General features: G+C 49.4%; 1 protein-coding gene across 1 annotated transcript in view; it reads left to right on the plus strand.

The window, feature by feature from the left end:
- LOC144504862 (uncharacterized) overlaps window positions 1–18,845 on the plus strand; it is a 107,462-nt gene that overhangs the window by 67,223 nt on the left and 21,394 nt on the right. Inside the window, exons 28-31 of the mRNA XM_078230621.1 lie at window positions 726–922; window positions 11,203–11,552; window positions 13,353–13,477; window positions 15,185–15,300. Coding sequence (XP_078086747.1) covers window positions 726–922; window positions 11,203–11,552; window positions 13,353–13,477; window positions 15,185–15,300 — 788 coding nt within the window. The remainder of the gene's footprint in view (window positions 1–725; window positions 923–11,202; window positions 11,553–13,352; window positions 13,478–15,184; window positions 15,301–18,845) is intronic.

The following is an 18,845-nucleotide window of genomic DNA, read 5'->3' on the forward strand; positions in this document are numbered from 1 at the left end:
AGTTCCTGGCACCCACTACTCTCTGTGTAAAAAATCTGCCTCGTACATCTCCTTTAAACCTTGCCCCTCGCACCTTAAACCTCTGCCCCCGAGTAATTGACTCTTCTATCCTGGGAAAAAGCTTCTGACTATCCACTCTGTCCGTGCCTCTCATAATCTTGTAGACTTTTATCAGGTCGTTCCTCAACCTCCTGTCGTTCTAGTGAGAACAAACCAAGTTTCTCCAACCTCTCGTTATAGCCAATGCCCTCCATACCAGGCAACATCCTGGTAATCTTTTCTGTACCCTCTCCAAAGCCTCCACATCCTTCTGGTAGTGTGGCGACCAGAATTGAACACTATATTCCAAGTGCGGCCTAACTAAGCTTCTATAAAGCTTGCCAATTTTTAAACTCCATGCCCCGGCCGATGAAGGCAAGCATGCCGTATGCCTTCTTGACTACCTTCTCCACCTGCATTGCCACTTTCAGTGACCTGTGTACCTGTACACCCAGATCCCTTTGCCTATCAATACTCTTAAGGGTGCTGCCATTTACTGTATATCTCCTATCTGTATTAGACCTTCCAAAATGCATTACCTCACATTTGTGCTTTGAGTTTTAGGGCTGGAGGAGATGACAGAGATAATTATTCACCCATCTGAATATCTCCTTGATGTTTGCCATGTCTCTGTGTGAATGCAGCTTGTTGTTGTATCTGATAGTGTTTGACTCTCCTGTCCACAGCTCAGGGTGGGGTTATCTCACAGCCTGCAGGAATCACGCAATGACTGCGAGGTCCTCCGGGGACAGCTCGAGGAGCAACAGGAGGAAAGGTCCAACCTTCAGAAGTCCGCCTGCAAAGCCAACGCCGATGCCTTACTGTGGAAAACAAAATATGAGACAGAGGGCATTCAGAAGCTGGGAGAATTGGAGGAAGCCAGGTACCATGTTTGATTTTAACCCATGGCAGGTGCAGAGTAGAAAACGCTGGAAATGATCAGCTGGTCTGGCAGCATCTGTGAAGATGCTGAAAGTAAGTACACAGGTACAGCAGGCAGTAAAGAAGGCAAATGGTATGTTGGCCTTCATAGTGAGAGGATTTGAGTATAGATAGCGATGTTTTGCTGCAATTGTATAGGGTGTTGGTGAGGCCACACCTGGAGCATTGTGTACAGTTTTGATCTCCTTATCTGAGGAAGGATGTCCTTGCTATGGAGGGAGCACAGAGAAGGCTGATTCCTGGGATGGCAGGTCTGTCATGTGAGGAGAGATTAAGTCGGTTAGGATTATATTCACTGGAGTTTAGAAGAGTGAGAGAGGATCTCACAGAAACTTATAAAATTCTAACAGGGTTAGACAGGGTAGATTCAGAAAGAATGTTCCCAATGGTGGGTGAGTCTAGAACTAGGGGTCATAGTTTGAGGATAAGGGATAAACCTTTTAGAACTGAGGTGAGGAGAAATTTCTTCACCCAGAGGGTGGCGAATGTGTGGAATTCACTACCACAGAAAGTAGTTGAGGCCAAAACATTGTCAGATTTCAAGAAGAAATTAGATATAGCTCTTGGGGCTAAAGGGATCAAGGGATATGGGGGGAAGGGGGGATCAGGATATTGAATTTGATGATCTGCCATGATCGAAATGAATGGCGGAGCAGGCTTGAAGGGCAGAATGGCCTACTCATGCTTCTAGCTTCTATGTTTCTAAATAAGAGAGAAATCTAGTTAACTTTTACCGGCCGGTGACCTTTCATCAGACTGGCAACATCAATGAATGAAACATTGGGACGAATTTTCCTGTCCCATCTGCCATGGGAATCGTAGCAGGTGAGGGGCGGATCATGGAAAGGTCCGTTGACCTTGAGCGGGATTTTCCAGTTTCCGGGCAAGCGCGGCCGGAAAATCCACCCATTAACTTTCTCTTCTCTCTCTTGTTTTGGCATCAACTACTTTTTTATCAGTCTCTATGAGATAAGACCATAAGACCATAAGACATAGGAGCGGAAGTAAGGCCATTCGGCCCATCGAGTCCACTCCACCATTCAATCATGGTTGATTTCAACTCCATTTACCCGCTCTCTCCCCATAGCCCTTAATTCCTCGAGAAATCAAGAATTTATCAATTTCTGTCTTGAAGACGCTCAACGTCTCGGCCTCCACAGCCCTCTGTGGCAATGAATTCCACAGACCCACCACTCTCTGGCTGAAGAAATTTCTCCTCATCTCTGTTCTAAAGTGACTCCCTTTTATTCTAAGGCTGTGCCCCCGCGTCCTAGTCTCCCCTGTTAATGGAAACAACTTCCCTACGTCCATCCTATCTAAGCCGTTCATTATCTTGTAAGTTTCTATCAGATCTCCCCTCAACCTCCTAAACTCCAATGAATATAATCCCACGATCCTCAGACGTTCATCGTATGTCAGGCCTACCATTCCTGGGATCATCCGTGTGAATCTCCGCTGGACCCGCTCCAGTGCCAGTATGTCCTTCCTGAGGTGTGGGGCCCAAAATTGCTCACAGTACTCCAAATGGGGCCTAACCAGTGCTTTATAAAGCCTCAGAAGTACATCCCTGCTTTTGTATTCCAAGCCTCTTGAGATAAATGACAGCATTACATTTGCTTTCTTAATTACGGACTCAACCTGCAAGTTTACCTTTAGAGAATCCTGGACTAGGACTCCCAAGTCCCTTTGCACTTTAGCATTATGAATTTTGTCACCGTTTAGAAAATAGTCCATGCCTCTATTCTTTTTTCCAAAGTGTACGACCTCGCACTTGCCCACGTTGAATTTCATCAGCCACTTCTTGGACCACTCTCCTAAACTGTCTAAATCTTTCTGCAGCCTCCCCACCTCCTCAATACTACCTGCCCCTCCACCTATCTTTGTATCATCGGCAAACTTGGCCAGAATGCTCCCAGTCCCGTCATCTAGATCGTTAATATATAAAGAGAACAGCTGTGGCCCCAACACTGAACCCTGCGGGACACCACTTGTCACCGGTTGCCATTCTGAGAAAGAACCTTTTATCCCAACTCTCTGCCTTCTGTCTGACAGCCAATCGTCAATCCATGTTAGTACCTTGCCTCGAATACCATGGGCCCTTATTTTACTCAGCAGTCTCCCGTGAGATCCCCGTGAGATCCCCTCTCATTCATCTGAACTCCAGCGAAAACAATCCTAACCTAGTCAATCCCTCCTCATACATCAGTCCTGCCATCCCCGGAATCAGCCTGGTAAACCTTCGCTGCACTCCCTCGAGAGCAAGAACATTCTTCCTCAGAAAAGGAGACCAAAACTGCACACAATACTCTAGGTGTGACCTCACCAAGGCCCTGTATAATTGCAACAACACATTCCTGCTCCTGCACTCGAAACCTCTCGCAATGAAGGCCAACATACCACTTGCCTTCTTTACCGCCTGCTGCACCTGCATGCTTACCTTCAGCGCCTGGTGTACAAGGACACCCAGGTCCCGCTGCACACTCCCCTCTCCCAATTTACAGTCATTCAGGTAGTAATCCGCCTTCTTGTTCTTGCTTCCAAAGTGAATAACCTCACATTTATCCAAATTATACTGCATCTGCCATTGATTTGCACACTCACCCAACCTGTCCAGATCATGCTGAAGGATCTCTGCATCTAAGGTAGACTGGGAGCAAAAACTTTATGGTGGGACACCTGAGGAACAGTGGAGGACTTTCAAAGCGATCTTTCACAGTGCTCGGCAAAAGTATCTACCAGTGATAAGGAAGGACTGTAGAAAAAGAGATAATCAGCCATGGATATCTAAGGGAATAAAGGAGGGATCAAATTGAAAGAAAATGCATACAAAGTGGCAAAGATTAGTGGGAAACTAGAGGATTGGGAAATCTTTAAAGGTCAACAGAAAGCCATGAAAAAAGCTATAAGAAAAGTAAGGTGGATTATGAGAGTAAACTAGCTCAGAATATAAAAACAGATAGCAAAAGTTTCTACAAATATATGAAACAAAAAAGAGTGGCTAAAGTCCTTTAGAGGATGAGAAGGGGGATGTAATAACTGGAAATGAGGAAATGACTGAGGCATTGAACAGGTGTTTTGTGTCGGTCTTCACAGTGGAAGACACAAATAACATGCCAAAAATTGATGACAGAAAGTCTATGGCAGGTGAGGACCTAGAAACTATCATTATCACGAAAGAGGTAGTGTTGGGCAAGCTAATGGGGCTAAAGGTAGACAAGTCTCCTGGTCCTGATGGAATGCATCCCAGGGTACTAAAAGAGATGGCGGGGGAAATAGCAAATGCACTAGTGGTAATTTACCAAAATTCGCTGGACTCTGGGATGGTTCCCGCAGATTGGAAAACAGCAAATGTGACGCCACTGTTTAAAAAAGGAGGTAGACAAAAGGTGGGTAACTCTAGGCCGGTTAGCTTAATTTCTGTAGTAGGGAAAATGCTTGAATCTATCATCAAGGAAGAAATAGCGAGACATCTGGATATAAATTGTCCCATTGGTAAGACACAGCATGGGTCATGAAGGGCAGGTCATGTTTGACTAATTTGGTGGAATTCTTTGAGAACATTACATGTGCAGTGGACAATGGGGAACCTGTGGATGTGGTGTGTCCAGATTTTCAGAAGGCATTTGACAAGGTGCCGCACCAAAGACTGCTGCATAACATAAAGGTGCACAGTGATACGGGTAATGTATTAGCATGGATAGAGGATTGGTTAACTAACAGAAAGCAAAGAGTTGGGGTAAATGGGTGTTTTTCTGGTTGGCGATCAGTGACTAGTGGTGTGCCTCAGGGATCAGTGTTGGGACCGCAATTGTTTACGATTTACATAGATGATTTGGAGTTGGGGACCAAGTGTAGTGTGTCAAAATTCGCAAATGACACTAAGATGGGTGGAAGAGCAAAGTGTGCAGAGGACGCTGAAAGTCTGCAAAGGGATATAGATAGTCTAAGTGAGTGGGCGAGGGTCTGGCAGATGGATTTCAATGTCGGTAAATGTGAGGGCATCCATTTTGGTAGGAATAACAGCAAAATGGGCAATTATTTAAATAGTAAAAAATTGCAGCATGCTGCTGTGCAGAGGGACCTGGGTGTCCTTGTGCAGGAATCTCAATGGTTTGCAGGTGCAGCAGGTAATTAGGAAGGCAAATGGAATTTTGTCCTTCATTGCTAGAGGGATGGAGTTTAAAAACAGCGAGGTTATGTTGCAGCTGTATAAGGTGCTGGTGAGGCCACACCTGGAGTACTGTGTAAAGTTTTGGTCTTACTTGAGAAAGGATATACTGGCACTGGAGAGGGTGCAGAGGAGATTTACTAGGTTGATTCCGGAGTTGAGAGATTCCGGCTTATGAGGAGAGACTGAGTAGACTGGGGCTATACTCATTGGAATTCAGAAGAATGAGGGGAGATCTTATAGAAGCATATAAGATTATGAAGGGAATAGATAAGATAGAAGCAGGGAAGTTGTTTCCACTGACAGGTGAAATTAGAACTAGGGGGCATAGCCTCAAAATAAGGGGGAGCAGATTTAGGACTGAGTTGAGGAGGAACTTCTTCACACAAAGGGTTGTGAATCTGTGGAATTCCCTGCCCAGTGAAGCAGTTGAGGCTACCTCATTGAATGTTTTTAAGGCAAGGATAGATAGATGTTTGAACAGTAAAGGAATTAAGGGTATGGTGAGCGGGCGGGTAAGTGGAGCTGAGTCCACGAAAAGATCAGCCATGATCTTATTGAATGGCGGAGCAGGCTCGAGGGGCCAGATGGCCTACTCCTGCTCCCAGTTCTTATGTTCTTATTTTTTATTATCCTCGTCAGTTCACCCTCCCACTCAACTTGGTACCATCTGCAAACTTTGAGATGTTACATTTTGTTCCCTCATCCAACTCATTAATATATATTGTGAATAGCTGGGGTCCCAGCACCAATCCCTGTGGCACCCCACTAGTTACTGCCTGCCAATTTGAAAAGGACTCATTAATTCCAACTCTTTGTTTCCTCTCTGCCAATCAGTTTTCTATCCATCTCAACTTCCTCCAATCCCATGCGCTTTAATCTTGCATAATAATCTCTTGTGCGGGGTTTTGTCAAATGCTTTCTGAAAGTCCACATCGACTGGCTCCCCCTTGTCAACTCTACTAGTCACATCTTCAAAGAATTCCAACAGATTTGCCAAGCATGATTTCCCCTTCATAAATCCATGCTGACTGTCTGATCCTGCCACTGCTTTCTAAATCTTCTGCTATAAAGTCCTTGATAATGGATTCAAGAATTTTCCCCACTTCCAATGTGAGGCTTACTGGTCTACAATTCCCTGTTTTCTCTCTACCTCCCTTTTTGAATATTGGAGTGACATTCGCTACCCTCCAATCTGCAGGGACTGTTCCAGAGTCTATAGAATCCTGGAAGATGACCACCAATGCATCCACTATTTCTAGAGCTACTTCCTTAAGTACTCTGGGATGTCAATTATCAGGCCCTGGGAATTTATCCGCCTTCAATCCCATCAATTTTCCCAGCACCATTTTTTACTAATATTGATCTCCCTCAATTCTTCCTTCTCACTAAATCTTGCATTCTCCAACATGAGTTTAGGAGTCGGGAGATAATGCTGCAGCTTTATAGGACCCTGGTTAGACCCCACTTGGAGTACTGCGCGCAGTTCTGGTCACCTCATTACAGGAAAGATGTTGAAGCCATTGAAAGGGTGCAGAGGAGATTTACAAGGATGTTGCCTGGATTGGGGGGCATGCCTTATGAGGATAGGTTGAGGGAGCTTGGTCTCTTCTCCCTGGAGAGACGAAGGATGAGAGGTGACCTGATAGAGGTTTACAAGATGTTGAGGGGTCTGGATAGGGTGGACTCTCAGAGGCTATTTCCAAGGGCTGAAATGGTTGCTACGAGAGGACACAGGTTTAAGGTGCTGGGGGGTAGGTACAGGGGGGATGTCAGGGGTAAGTTTTTCACTCAGAGGGTGGTGGGTGAGTGGAATCGGCTGACGTCGGTGGTGGTGGAGGCAAACTCGTTGGGGTCTTTTAAGAGACTTCTGGATGAGTACATGGGATTTAATGGGATTGAGGGCTATAGATAGGCCTAGAGGTGGGGATGTGATCGGCGCAACTTGTGGGCCGAAGGGCCTGTTTGTGCTGTGGCTTTCTATGTTCTATGTTCTATTTCTGGTATCTGATTTGTGCCCTCTTCTGTGAAGACAGAACCAAAGTGTGTATTCAGTTGCTCAGCCATTTCTTTGTCCCCTATTATACATTCTCCCGTTTCTGTCTGTGGGGGACCTGCGTTTGTCTTCACCAACCTCTTTCTCTTTAAGTAGCTATAGAAACTCTTAGTGAGAGTCTTTATGTTCTCTGCAGGCTTACTTTTGCACTGTATTTTCCCCTTCTTAATCAATCCCTTAGTCTTTCTTTGCAGAATTCAAAACTGCTCCCAATCCTCAGACCTATTATTTTTCTTGGCCAATCTGTAAGCTTCTTCCTTGGACTGGATACTGTCTCTGGTCCACTGCATCTCTAATGCACTGACATTACCACTACACCTGGGAAGGTGAAGGTACATTAGTGATCCTTGTTCTCAAACTCACTCAAGTTTCAAGCAGCATGGATCATTTGAGATTCTAAAGTGCCAAGTGCCCAGCTCACCACGTTGGGCAAGGGTTGGGGGGTGCCTCCTTTTCAGGCCTTCTGTGCCCATTGGATGTTTATTTTAAAATTTATTTTTTTTTGTTTTTATTTTTTTTTTTAAGTTTTTTTATTTTTTATTTAGTTTTTTTTTTTTTATTTTTAAGTTTTTATAACCACATTCCCGGCCGGGATCTCTTAACTCCTGGCACTGCCTGCAATACCAGCTGTGGCCACTGCTCCCAGTGGTGCTGCAGGGACAAGAGAGCAGCCAGCCAGTTGATTGACCAGCAACTCTCAAGGGGTGGGACCTCACCAAAGATTGGCCTGCCTTCTGTCCAATTACTGGTCTCTCGGCTGTTAAATGTCTGTGGGACGAGCTGGCCAAGCTGAGGGAAGGGTATTGTTTTGCCTCTAATCTTTATCCTGGAGAGAGGGGTGGAGGGGAGAGGGGTGAGGGCAAGGGGACCCTACCCCTAGTATAAAATTCAACCCCTTGTGTGGTTAGAGACAGATCCTGTTATCTCAGTTGTCTCGCTTCACTCCTTCCATCCAAAACTGGGGTGGACCTGTACGTGTTTTCACTAAATCCCAGTGAGGAGATCACAGGAGCAGGGTTGGGATTCTGCTGAGCTTCCAGCGATGATGATCTATCACTTACAGACCATGTCTCAATGCTGCACTGTGTGACAACTTAATACTCCAATCCAAATCTGCAGGGTTTCGGTCTCAAGAGTGCTGGATTTTGGACATCGGGCCTACAGTACACATACAAACATATGTACATGCAAACATCCACACACACAGATATACATAGACAGGCATATGTACACACAAACATACATATACAGACATATAAACTTGCACACCTATCTACACATTGGAATATCTTCTGTGACGATAGTAATGCAGTTGATATGGATATATATATATTTTGTGTTTAAGGGAAATGTTTAAAAAATCAGCTATATGCTACAGGCAGTCTGTATGTCTGGTGGGAATGCAACTCAGATGATGGGTGAGCAGGATAATTACTTATTTTAGCCTTGCAAGTGGTTATCTTAAGTAGAGGTGATGGACTTTTGTTTACTTAAGTTCCCCTGGGATTTCAGATTAGAGTGATTGACAGGGTCATGTGATGATGTGGTTTATGTGCAGAGAGAAAAGGCTTTTGCAGAAATGAGTTTGGCTGTTCTGGTTGAAGTTAGGAGAATTTTACAGGCTTCTGAAAGCTTTGTATCTCTCTGAAAACTCCAAGGCTGTCTACACTCATTATAGCAAGTATATTTGTGATTGCTAACCATAGTTAAAGTGGACTTTAAGTCTGTAAGAGGAATGTTGCATATTTGAAACTGAAACAGTGACAGTTGTTTCCTTTCCATTTTTAAATATTGTTCAAATATTAATAGTTAAGTTGTTCAATTTGTTAGTTATATTTAACTGACTGACATATATACTCACAAACATTCTTGTAAACTCCAGTAGGTATAGGCCCAACAAGTCCAACATTTCCTCATAAGACTTCAACTCAGGAATGAATCAAGTGAACCTTCTCTGAACTGTTTCTAATGCAATTATAGCCTTTCTCAAATAAAGGGACCAAAGCTGAACACTGTACTCCAGATGTGGCCTCATCAATGCCCTGTACAACTGAAGTAAAGAATCCCTATATTTATATTCCATGCCCCTTGCAATAAGCAACATTCTTTTTGCCTTTCTAATCACCTGCTGTACCTGCATACTAACATTCTGTGATTGGTGCACCAGGACACCCGAGATCCCTCTGTAGCTCAGAGTTCTGCCATCTCTCCCAATTTAATAACATGCTGCTATCCTATCCTTCCCGCTAAAGTGACAAGGCCCCTCATGGCAGACTGGTGCAGAAGGTGAAGTCACATGGGATCAGAGGTGAGCTGGCAAGGTGGAAACAAAACTGGCTCGGTCAAAGAAGACAGAGGGTAGCAGTGGAAGGGTGCGTTTCTGAATGGAGGGCTGTGACAAGTGGTGTTCCTCAGGGATCAGTGCTGGGACCGTTGCTGTTTGTAATATATATAAATGATTTGGAGGAAAATGTAACTGGTCTGATTAGTAAGTTTGCGGATGACACAAAGGTTGGTGGATTTGCGGATAGCGATGAGGACCATCAGAGGATACAGTAGGATATAGGTCGGTTGGAGACTTGGGCGGAGAGATGGCAGATGGAGTTTAATCCAGACAAATGTGAGGTAATGCATTTTGGAAGGTCTAATACAGATAGGAAATATGTAGTAAATGGCAGAATCCTTAAGGGTATTGATAGGCAAAGGGATCTGGGTGTACAGGTACACAGGTCACTGAAAGTGGCAATGTAGGTGGAGAAGGTAGTCAAGAAGGCATACAGCATGCTTGCCTTCATCGGCCGGGGTATTGAGTTTAAAAATTGGCAAGTCATGTTGCAGCTTTATAGAACCTTGGTTAGGCCGCACTTGGAATATAGTGTTCAATTCTGGTCACCACACTACCAGAAGGATGTTGAGGCTTTGGAGAGGGTACAGAAAAGATTTACCAGGTATGGAGAGCATTAGCTATGAGGAGAGGTTGGAGAAACTTGGTTTGTTCTCACTGAAACGACGGAGGTTGAGGGGAGACCTGATAGAAGTCTACAAGATTATGAGGGGCATGGACAGAGTGGATAGTCAGAAGCTTTTTCCCAGGATGGAAGAGTCAATTACTAGGGGGCATAGGTTTAAGGTGCGAGGCGCAAGATTTAAAGGAGATGTACGAGGCAGATTTTTTACTCTAAGGGTGGTGGGTGCCTGGAACTTGTTGCCGGGGGAGATAGTGGAAGCGGATACGATTGTGACTTTTAAGGGGCGTCTTGACAAGCACTTGAATAGGATGGGAATGGAGGGATATGGTCCTCGGAAGGGTAGGGGGTTTTAGTTCAGTCGGGCAGCATGGTCGGTGCAGGTTTGGAGGGCCAAAGGGCCTGTTCCTGTGCTGTAATTTTCTTTGTTCTTTGTTCTATTTACATTTTCCCACATTAAACTTCATTATTGAGCTATGAGATCCTTGACAAACGCTTGAAAGGCAAACGAGGCCTTAGTTTAATGTCTCATTCGAATCCCGCCACGGCAGATGGTAAAATTTGAATTGAATAAAAAATATCTGGAATTAAGAATTTACTGATGACCATGAAACCATTGTCGGTTGTTGAAAAAACATCTGGTTCACTAATGTCCTTTAGGGAAGGAAATCTGCCGTCCTTACCCGATCTGGCCTACATGTGACTCCAGAGCCACAGCAATGTGGTTGACTCTCAACTGCCCTCTGAACAAGGGCAACTAGGGATGGGCAATAAATGCTGGCCAGCCAGCGACGCCCATGTACCCCAAATGAATCAAAAAAGGTGACACCTTTGGCAGTTCAGCACTCCCTCAGTACTGCACTGGGAGTGCACTGGGCTTGAACCCTATCATTCAATTGACCCACAACAGGACGACACAGTGACAGGAGTCCATCCTGAGCTCAGTGCTATCCAGCACAGGTCAGGAGTGAACCGTGTCCATTTTCTTTCTGGGCCTATCCCCTTCATGTTGTTGCGTGTTCCTCCCTCAGGAAGAAGCTGGTGTCGCAGCTTCAAGAGGCGGAGGAGAAGGCTGAGGCAGTGAGCAGCAAGTGTGCCTCCGTGGAAAAAGTGAAGAACCGACTCCAGGCCGAGGTACAGGACCTGAACGCGGAGGTCGAGAGGTCACACGCGGCCTCCGTCACCCTCGAGAGGAAGCAGCAGAACTTCGATAAGATCCTATCCGAGTGGAAAGCAAAACTGGGTCGGGCACAGGAAGAGCTGGAAGTGGCTCAGGGAGAGAGCAGGGGGATAAGCACACAGCTACTGAAACTCAAAACCTCCTTCGACGAGTCAGTGGATTTGAACGAGGGGCTGAAAAGGGAGAACAAACGTCTATTGGGTAAGAGGCAGCCCCACTCACTGGCAGCAGAGACCAGAGCCTTTAAAAAGGAGACATGTCAGAAAGCACCATCAGAATCCCAGCTATTATAAAAAGGAACCGGCACAGACTGATCGTTGGTTCAGGCCTTCACCCACTTTATTTATTTATTTATTTATTAGTGTCATAAGTAGGCTTACATTAACACTGCAATGAAGTTACTGTGAAAATCCCCGCGTCGCCACACTCCGGCACCTGTTCGGGTACACTGAGGGAGAATTTAGCACGGCCAATGCACCCTTACCAGAACGTCTTTCAGACTGTGGGAGGAAACCGGAGCACCCGGAGGAAACCCATACAGACACGGGGAGAATGTGCAGACTCCCCACAGACAGTGAACCAAGCTGGGAATCGAACCTGGGTTCTTGGCGCTGTGAGGTAGCGGTGCTAACCACTGTGCCACCATTTGGGGGAGATAGGAACAGGAGAACATTCAGCTCCCTGCCTCCTCCAGTCCATCCCACAGACAGATCCGTATGTGAAACCTACTCTGTAATCTTTACTACCCTTCCCCTGACAGTAACTATTCATTTCTTTCCAATGGACCCCCGGGCCAGAATGTTATGGCTGTTCCCATCCCGCTGCAGTGAATGGAGATTGGCTGGGCGCCAAATTCTGCGATCTTGTTGCGGCAGGAGCGTGGCATGAACAGCTGGTAAAATCGTACCTCCAGTCTTTTGGGAGAGAGTTGCAGTATTCCACTCCCCTTTAGAGTCAGAGGTTTACAGCATGGAAACAGGCCCTTCGGCCCAACTTGTCCATGCTGCCCTTTTTTTTAAAACCCCGAAGCTAGTCCCAATTACCCACATTTGGCCCATATCCCTCTATACCCATCGTACCCATGTAACTGTCTAAATGCTTTTTAAAAGACAACATTGTACCCGCCTCTACTGCTACCTCTGGCAGCTTGTTCCAGACACTCACCACCCTCCGTGTGAAAACATTGCCCCTCTGGACACTTTTGTATCTCTCCCCTCTCACCTTAAACCTATGCCCTCTAGTTTTAGACTCCCCTACCTTTGGGAAAAGATGTTGACTATCGAGCTGATCTATGCCCCTTTCTATGAAGAAGTGCTGCCCAATATTTATATCTTTCTCATGTCAGGGGGATTAGCAGGGAAAATACATGGTGTAATGGTGATAGAGCTTGGGTGGGATTGTTGTTGGTGTAGACTGGATGGGCTGAATGGCCTCTTTCTGCACTGTAGGGATTCTATGTAATTCTATGGTTGCTTGCGGAGGGTTCACACAGGGTTTAACCTGCTGTGGACTGAACTCTCTAAACAGCCACCCTGCACAGATTGAAGTGGCCCCTGATATTCTCCTTTCATCATCCCTTATCTGAACAAACCTCCTCAGAAATCACCTCAATTTCATTCATTTTGTGAGTCCATCTTTCAGAAAGTAATTGGAAAGTTCACACCTCATCTCCTCCTCTGAACCTCTAATCTCTTACTCAAACCCCGTGACATTCTGGTCTCCATTGTTACCAAGTTGCCTTAGGTAAAGATCTGTTTGCAGTGTCGCCAAGCTTATCAACATATCAAAAGCACCAGTTCCATCAACCTAGCCAAACTGTCTCTACCACCACATAGTCTCCATTTTAAATAGGCTTTAAAAAGCATAAAACCCACGGAACACATTCCCAAAGGCTGGATTTCCTCGATTCTACGTATTATCAGGATTTCCTGACATGTGTGATATTTGATTGATTTATTGATATATCAGTTTTGTGTTTCTTCATTCTCTCTTTCAAAATAGAGGACATCGCTTCCCTAACAGATCAGCTGAATGAAGCCACCCAAAACAGCCATGAGACAGACAAGGTTAAGAAACGGCTTCAAGAGGAACTGTCTCAGCTGGAGACCGCAGTGGAAGATCTTCAGGTATTGTATTTACCCTTGCTGGGTGAGCTGGCCACAGCAGTGACTGAGCTGACCGGGCGCGTGCGGCGCTCCTGAGGCTCTGACTCTGAGACTTCAGGGACAGAGATGGAAAGACTCCACACAGACAGTGACCCAAGCCGAGAATCAACCTCGGGTCCTATGATCTGCAATAATGTCAGTCAATCACTGGGGCTTCCAAATTGGACTCACCCATGGAACTTTATGGAAACTGAACAGATTGCTTCACTAAACCAAAAGCCCCAGCCACTGAAATGGAAGCCATTGAGTTTGATGACATTTTTTATTCATTTATGGGATGTGGGCGTCGCTGGCTGGGCCAGCATTTATTGCCCATCCCAAATTGCCCCTTGAGGAGGTTGCAGTGAGCTACCTCCTTGAACCTGCTGCTGTCCCTGTGGTGTAGGCACACCCACAGTGCTGTTAGGGAGGGAGTTCCAGGATTTTGACCCAGCGACGGTGAAGGAACAGCGATATATTGTCAGGATGGTGAGTGACTTGGAGGGGAATCGCCAGGTGGTGGTGTTCCCAGGTATCTGCTGCTCTTGTCCAGGATGATGGTGTTCCCAGGTATCTGCTGCTCTTGTCCAGGATGATGGTGTTCCCAGGTATCTGCTGTCCTGGTACTGGCTGGTGGAGGTCATGGGTTTGGAAGGTGCTGTCAGAGCTTTGGTGAGTCCCTGCAGAGTATCTTGCTGATGCTTCTCTGACACTGTGAGTCCAACCATTGTTTCAGAACCGTTATAAAGCCAGAATGTCTCTCTTTGGGAATCTAATAAAAATTTCCAATTACCATGGTAACTGTAATAACAGAGACCCCAGGTGACCACCAGTTAATAAATCATAGAAATCATAGAATCATAGAAACCCTACAGTACAGAAAGAGACCATTCGGCCCATCGAGTCTGCACCGACCACAATCCCACCCAGGCCCTACCCCCACATCCCTACACATTTTACCCACTAACCCCTCTAACCTACACATCTCAGGACACTAAGGGGCAATTTTAATCATGGCCAATCAACCTAACCCGCACATCTTTGGGATGTGGGAGGAAACCGGATCACCCGGATCAACACTTATAAACAAATAAACTATATACAGAATGTAGCGATACAGTTCATCCTCCTGCTGCTTTCAAATCCAAGGACTCAGAGTTTAAAGCTCACTCTCTTTAAGCCGTGCCTTCCTGACCCATTGGATGAAAGGTCATGGGGTTAACTGAGGTTCACCCCTATCAGAGGGCTTGCCATGACCGACTGTTGTATTTTTGTTGGTTTTGAATTTAATATTCCATAAATATTAGTAAGTAATTCATGCAATGCAAATCAGAGATAGGAACTGTTTAATAACTGACAGAGCCCGGGAGTCAATGGAATACAGATTAGCCATGATGAATGGTGGAACAGGTTGGAAGGACTGAATGGCCTCCTCCTGTTCCCATGTTTGAAGGCAGAAGGGAACGAGCAGTGATAGGGTGATGGGGAGGGAGATCAATCTCTTCCGGAAATATAAATAAATTAAATCGATTGAATAGCCTGAAAGAGTTGCAGCAGTTCAGAGAGGCAAGGCCTCGTGCTCCTTCCGCCGTGTCGATCACTCCCTGTGGCCTCTCCAGGTCACAATGTTCTCCAGAATCTCCCCATTCACACCCAATACCAGTAACCTTCTCTTTTATTACACGTTAGAGTGAGCTGAAAAGTGCAGAGAACAAGAACAGCCGTCTCCAGCTGGACCTGACCCAGTTACAGAGTGAGAATGAGAGAAAACTGAAGGAAAAAGATGAAGAGATGATCGTCCTGAGGTAACAGCACTGAGCCGGAGAACCTGGGCTCTGAGCCGGAGAACCTGGGCACTGAGCCGGGGAACCTGGACTCTGAGCCGGAGAACCTGGGCTCTGAGCCGGAGAACCTGGGCACTGAGCCGGAGAACCTGGGCTCTGAGCCGGAGAACCTGGGCACTGAGCCGGGGAACCTGGGCACTGAGCCGGAGAACCTGGGCACTGAGCCGGAGAACCTGGGCTCTGAGCCGGAGAACCTGGGCACTGAGCCGGGGAACCTGGACACCGAGCCGGAGAACCTGGGCACCGAGCCGGAGAACCTGGGCACTGAGCCGGAGAACCTGGGCACCGAGCCGGGAAACCTGGGCTCTGAGCCGGGGAACCTGGGCACCGAGCCGGGGAACCTGGGCTCTGAGCCGGAGAACCTGGGCACCGAGCCGGAGAACCTGGGCTCTGAGCCGGAGAACCTGGGCACCGAGCCGGGGAACCTGGGCTCTGAGCCGGGAACCTGGGCACCGAGCCGGGGAACCTGGGCACCGAGCCGGGGAACCTGGGCACCGAGCCGGGGAACCTGGGCACCGAGCCGGGAAACCTGGGCACCGAGCCGGGGAACCTGGACACTGAGCCGGGAAACCTGGGCACCGAGCCGGGGAACCTGGGCACTGAGCCGGGGAACCTGGGCACCGATCCGGGGAACCTGGGCACTGAGCCGGGAAACCTGGGCACCGAGCCGGAGAACCTGGGCACTGAGCCGGGGAACCTGGACACCGAGCCGGGAAACCTGGGCACCGAGCCGGGGAACCTGGGCTCTGAGCCGGGGAACCTGGGCACCGAGCCGGGGAACCTGGGCACCGAGCCGGGGAACCTGGGCACCGAGCCGGGGAACCTGGGCACCGAGCCGGGGAACCTGGGCACCGAGCCGGAGAACCTGGACACTGAGCCGGGAAACCTGGGCACCGAGCCGGGGAACCTGGGCACTGAGCTGGGGAACCTGGGCACCGAGCCGGGGAACCTGGGCACCGAGCCGGGGAACCTGGGCACCGAGCCGGGGAACCTGGGCACCGAGCCGGAGAACCTGGGCACCGAGCTGGGGAACCTGGGCTCTGAGCTGGGGAACCTGGGCACCGAGCCGGGGAACCTGGGCACCGAGCCGGGGAACCTGGGCACCGAGCCGGGGAACCTGGGCACCGATCCGGGGAACCTGGGCACCGAGCCGGAGAACCTGGGCTCTGAGCTGGGGAACCTGGGCACCGAGCCGGGGAACCTGGGCACCGAGCTGGGGAACCTGGGCTCTGAGCCGGGGAACCTGGGCACCGAGCCGGGGAACCTGGGCTCTGAGCTGGGGAACCTGGGCACCGAGCCGGGGAACCTGGGCTCTGAGCCGGAGAACCTGGGCACTGAGCCGGGAACCTGGGCTCTGAGCTGGGGAACCTGGGCACCGAGCCGGGGAACCTGGGCACCGAGCTGGGGAACCTGGGCACCGAGCCGGGGAACCTGGGCACTGAGCCGGGGAACCTGGACACTGAGCCGGGGAACCTGGGCACCGAGCCGGGGAACCTGGGCTCTGAGCCGGAGAACCTGGGCTCTGAGCCGGGGAACCTGGGCACCGAACCGGGGAACCTGGGCACCGAGCCGGGGAACCTGGGCACTGAGCCGGGGAACCTGGGCTCTGAGCCGGGGAACCTGGGCTCTGAGCCGGGGAACCTGGGCACCGAACCGGGGAACCTGGGCACCGAGCCGGGGAACCTGGGCACTGAGCCGGGGAACCTGGGCTCTGAGCCGGGGAACCTGGGCTCTGAGCCGGGGAACCTGGGCTCTGAGCCGGGGAACCTGGGCACCGAGCCGGGGAACCTGGGCACCGAGCTGGGGAACCTGGACACCGAGCCGGGGAACCTGGACACCGAGCCGGGGAACCTGGGCACCGAGCTGGGGAACCTGGACACTGAGCTGGGGAACCTGGGCACTGAGCCGGGAACCTGGACACCGAACCGGGAACCTGGACACCGATCCGGGGAACCTGGGCTCTGAGCCGGGGAACCTGGGCACCGAGCCGGGGAACCTGGACTCTGAGCCGGTGAACCTGGGCACTGAGCCGGGGAACCTGGGCACCGAGCCGGGGAACCTGGACACCGAGCCGGGGAACCTGGGCACTGTTGGCTGGTCAGTGTGGGGGGGTGAACCTGTACATTGTTGGCTGGTCACTGGGGGGTAGTGGGGGGTAACTTGCACACTGCCAATGTCAATGCGATATGGATGAAACAGTGTGCTTGGCTTTGCTCAAATATTTATCTCTTGGGGTGGCACAGTGGTTAGCACTGCTGCCTCACAGCCCAAGAGACCCAGGTTCGATTCCCGCCTTGGGTCACTGTCTGCGTGGAGTTTGCACGTTCTCCCCGTGTCTGCGTGGGTTTCCTCCGGGTGCTCCGGTTTCCTCCCACAGTCCGAAAGATGTGTGGGTTAGGTTAACTGGTCATGCTAAATTGCCCCTTAGTGTCCCGGGATGTGTAGGTTAGCAGGGTAAATGTGTGGGGGTAGGGCCTGGGTGGGATTGTGGTCGGTGCAGACTCAATGGGCCAAATAGCCTCCTTCTGTGCTGTTGGGATTCTATGATTCAGTCTGGATTCATGTCATGACGAATACAGCCACTGCCACAGGCCGTTGTCTGGGGTGAGTTACTGACCTAACAAGATGCTAAAAAATGTAACCATTAGGGCATTAGGGAAGTCTAAGAACAACAACAACTTATGTTTATATTGTGCCTATAACTTATTAAAATATCCCAAGGTGCTTTATAACACTTGGTAACTTCCAGGTTTCCGGGCAGTGTATCTGGGGACACCCCAAAGGTGTGCTGGGAAACTGCTCCATTCCCCAACCACCCCCCCACCCCCACCCCCCTGGAGGTTTCCAGGTAAGGGATTGCAGGAATGTCTGGGAAGTTTAAATTTCCATTGGGAAATTTCCCTGCACTGGAATCCATCCAAAATTACAATTTAAATCGCTAACCTCGGATCCCTCTGACATTCTTACCAGAATAGATTCCCAGGAAAAGTTAGAGGAATTTTAACTGCAGGGTAATTATAGCAATGACTCCCCCCACCACCCCCTCCCCAGCCCCAAGGGACTGCCCACCCCGACCCGACCCCCCCCCCCCCCCCCAGCCTCATGGGACTGCCCCCCCAACCCCTCCACCAGCCCCATAGGACTGCCCCCCCGACCGCCCCCACAGCCCCATGGGACTGCCCCCCCGATGCCCCTGCCCGACACCACTCCCCCTAGCCCCATGGGACTGCCCCTTGACCCACCCCCCCCAGTCCCATGGGACTGTCCCCCCAACCCCTCCCCCAGCCCCATGGGACTGCCCCCCCGAACCTCCCCCAGCCCCATGGGACTGCCCCCCGACCGCCCCTCAGTCCCATAGGACTGCCCCCCCACCGTCCCCACAGCCCCATAGGACTGCCCCCCCCCCCGACGCCCCAGTCCCATGGGACTTCCCCCACCCCCGTCCCCCCCAGCCACTTCCACAGGGCCTCCCATGACTACCCTCACTGAGCACCCCGAACCACTTC

This window comes from Mustelus asterias, chromosome 2, assembly GCF_964213995.1.
Source record: "Mustelus asterias chromosome 2, sMusAst1.hap1.1, whole genome shotgun sequence".
Taxonomy (NCBI): domain Eukaryota; kingdom Metazoa; phylum Chordata; class Chondrichthyes; order Carcharhiniformes; family Triakidae; genus Mustelus; species Mustelus asterias.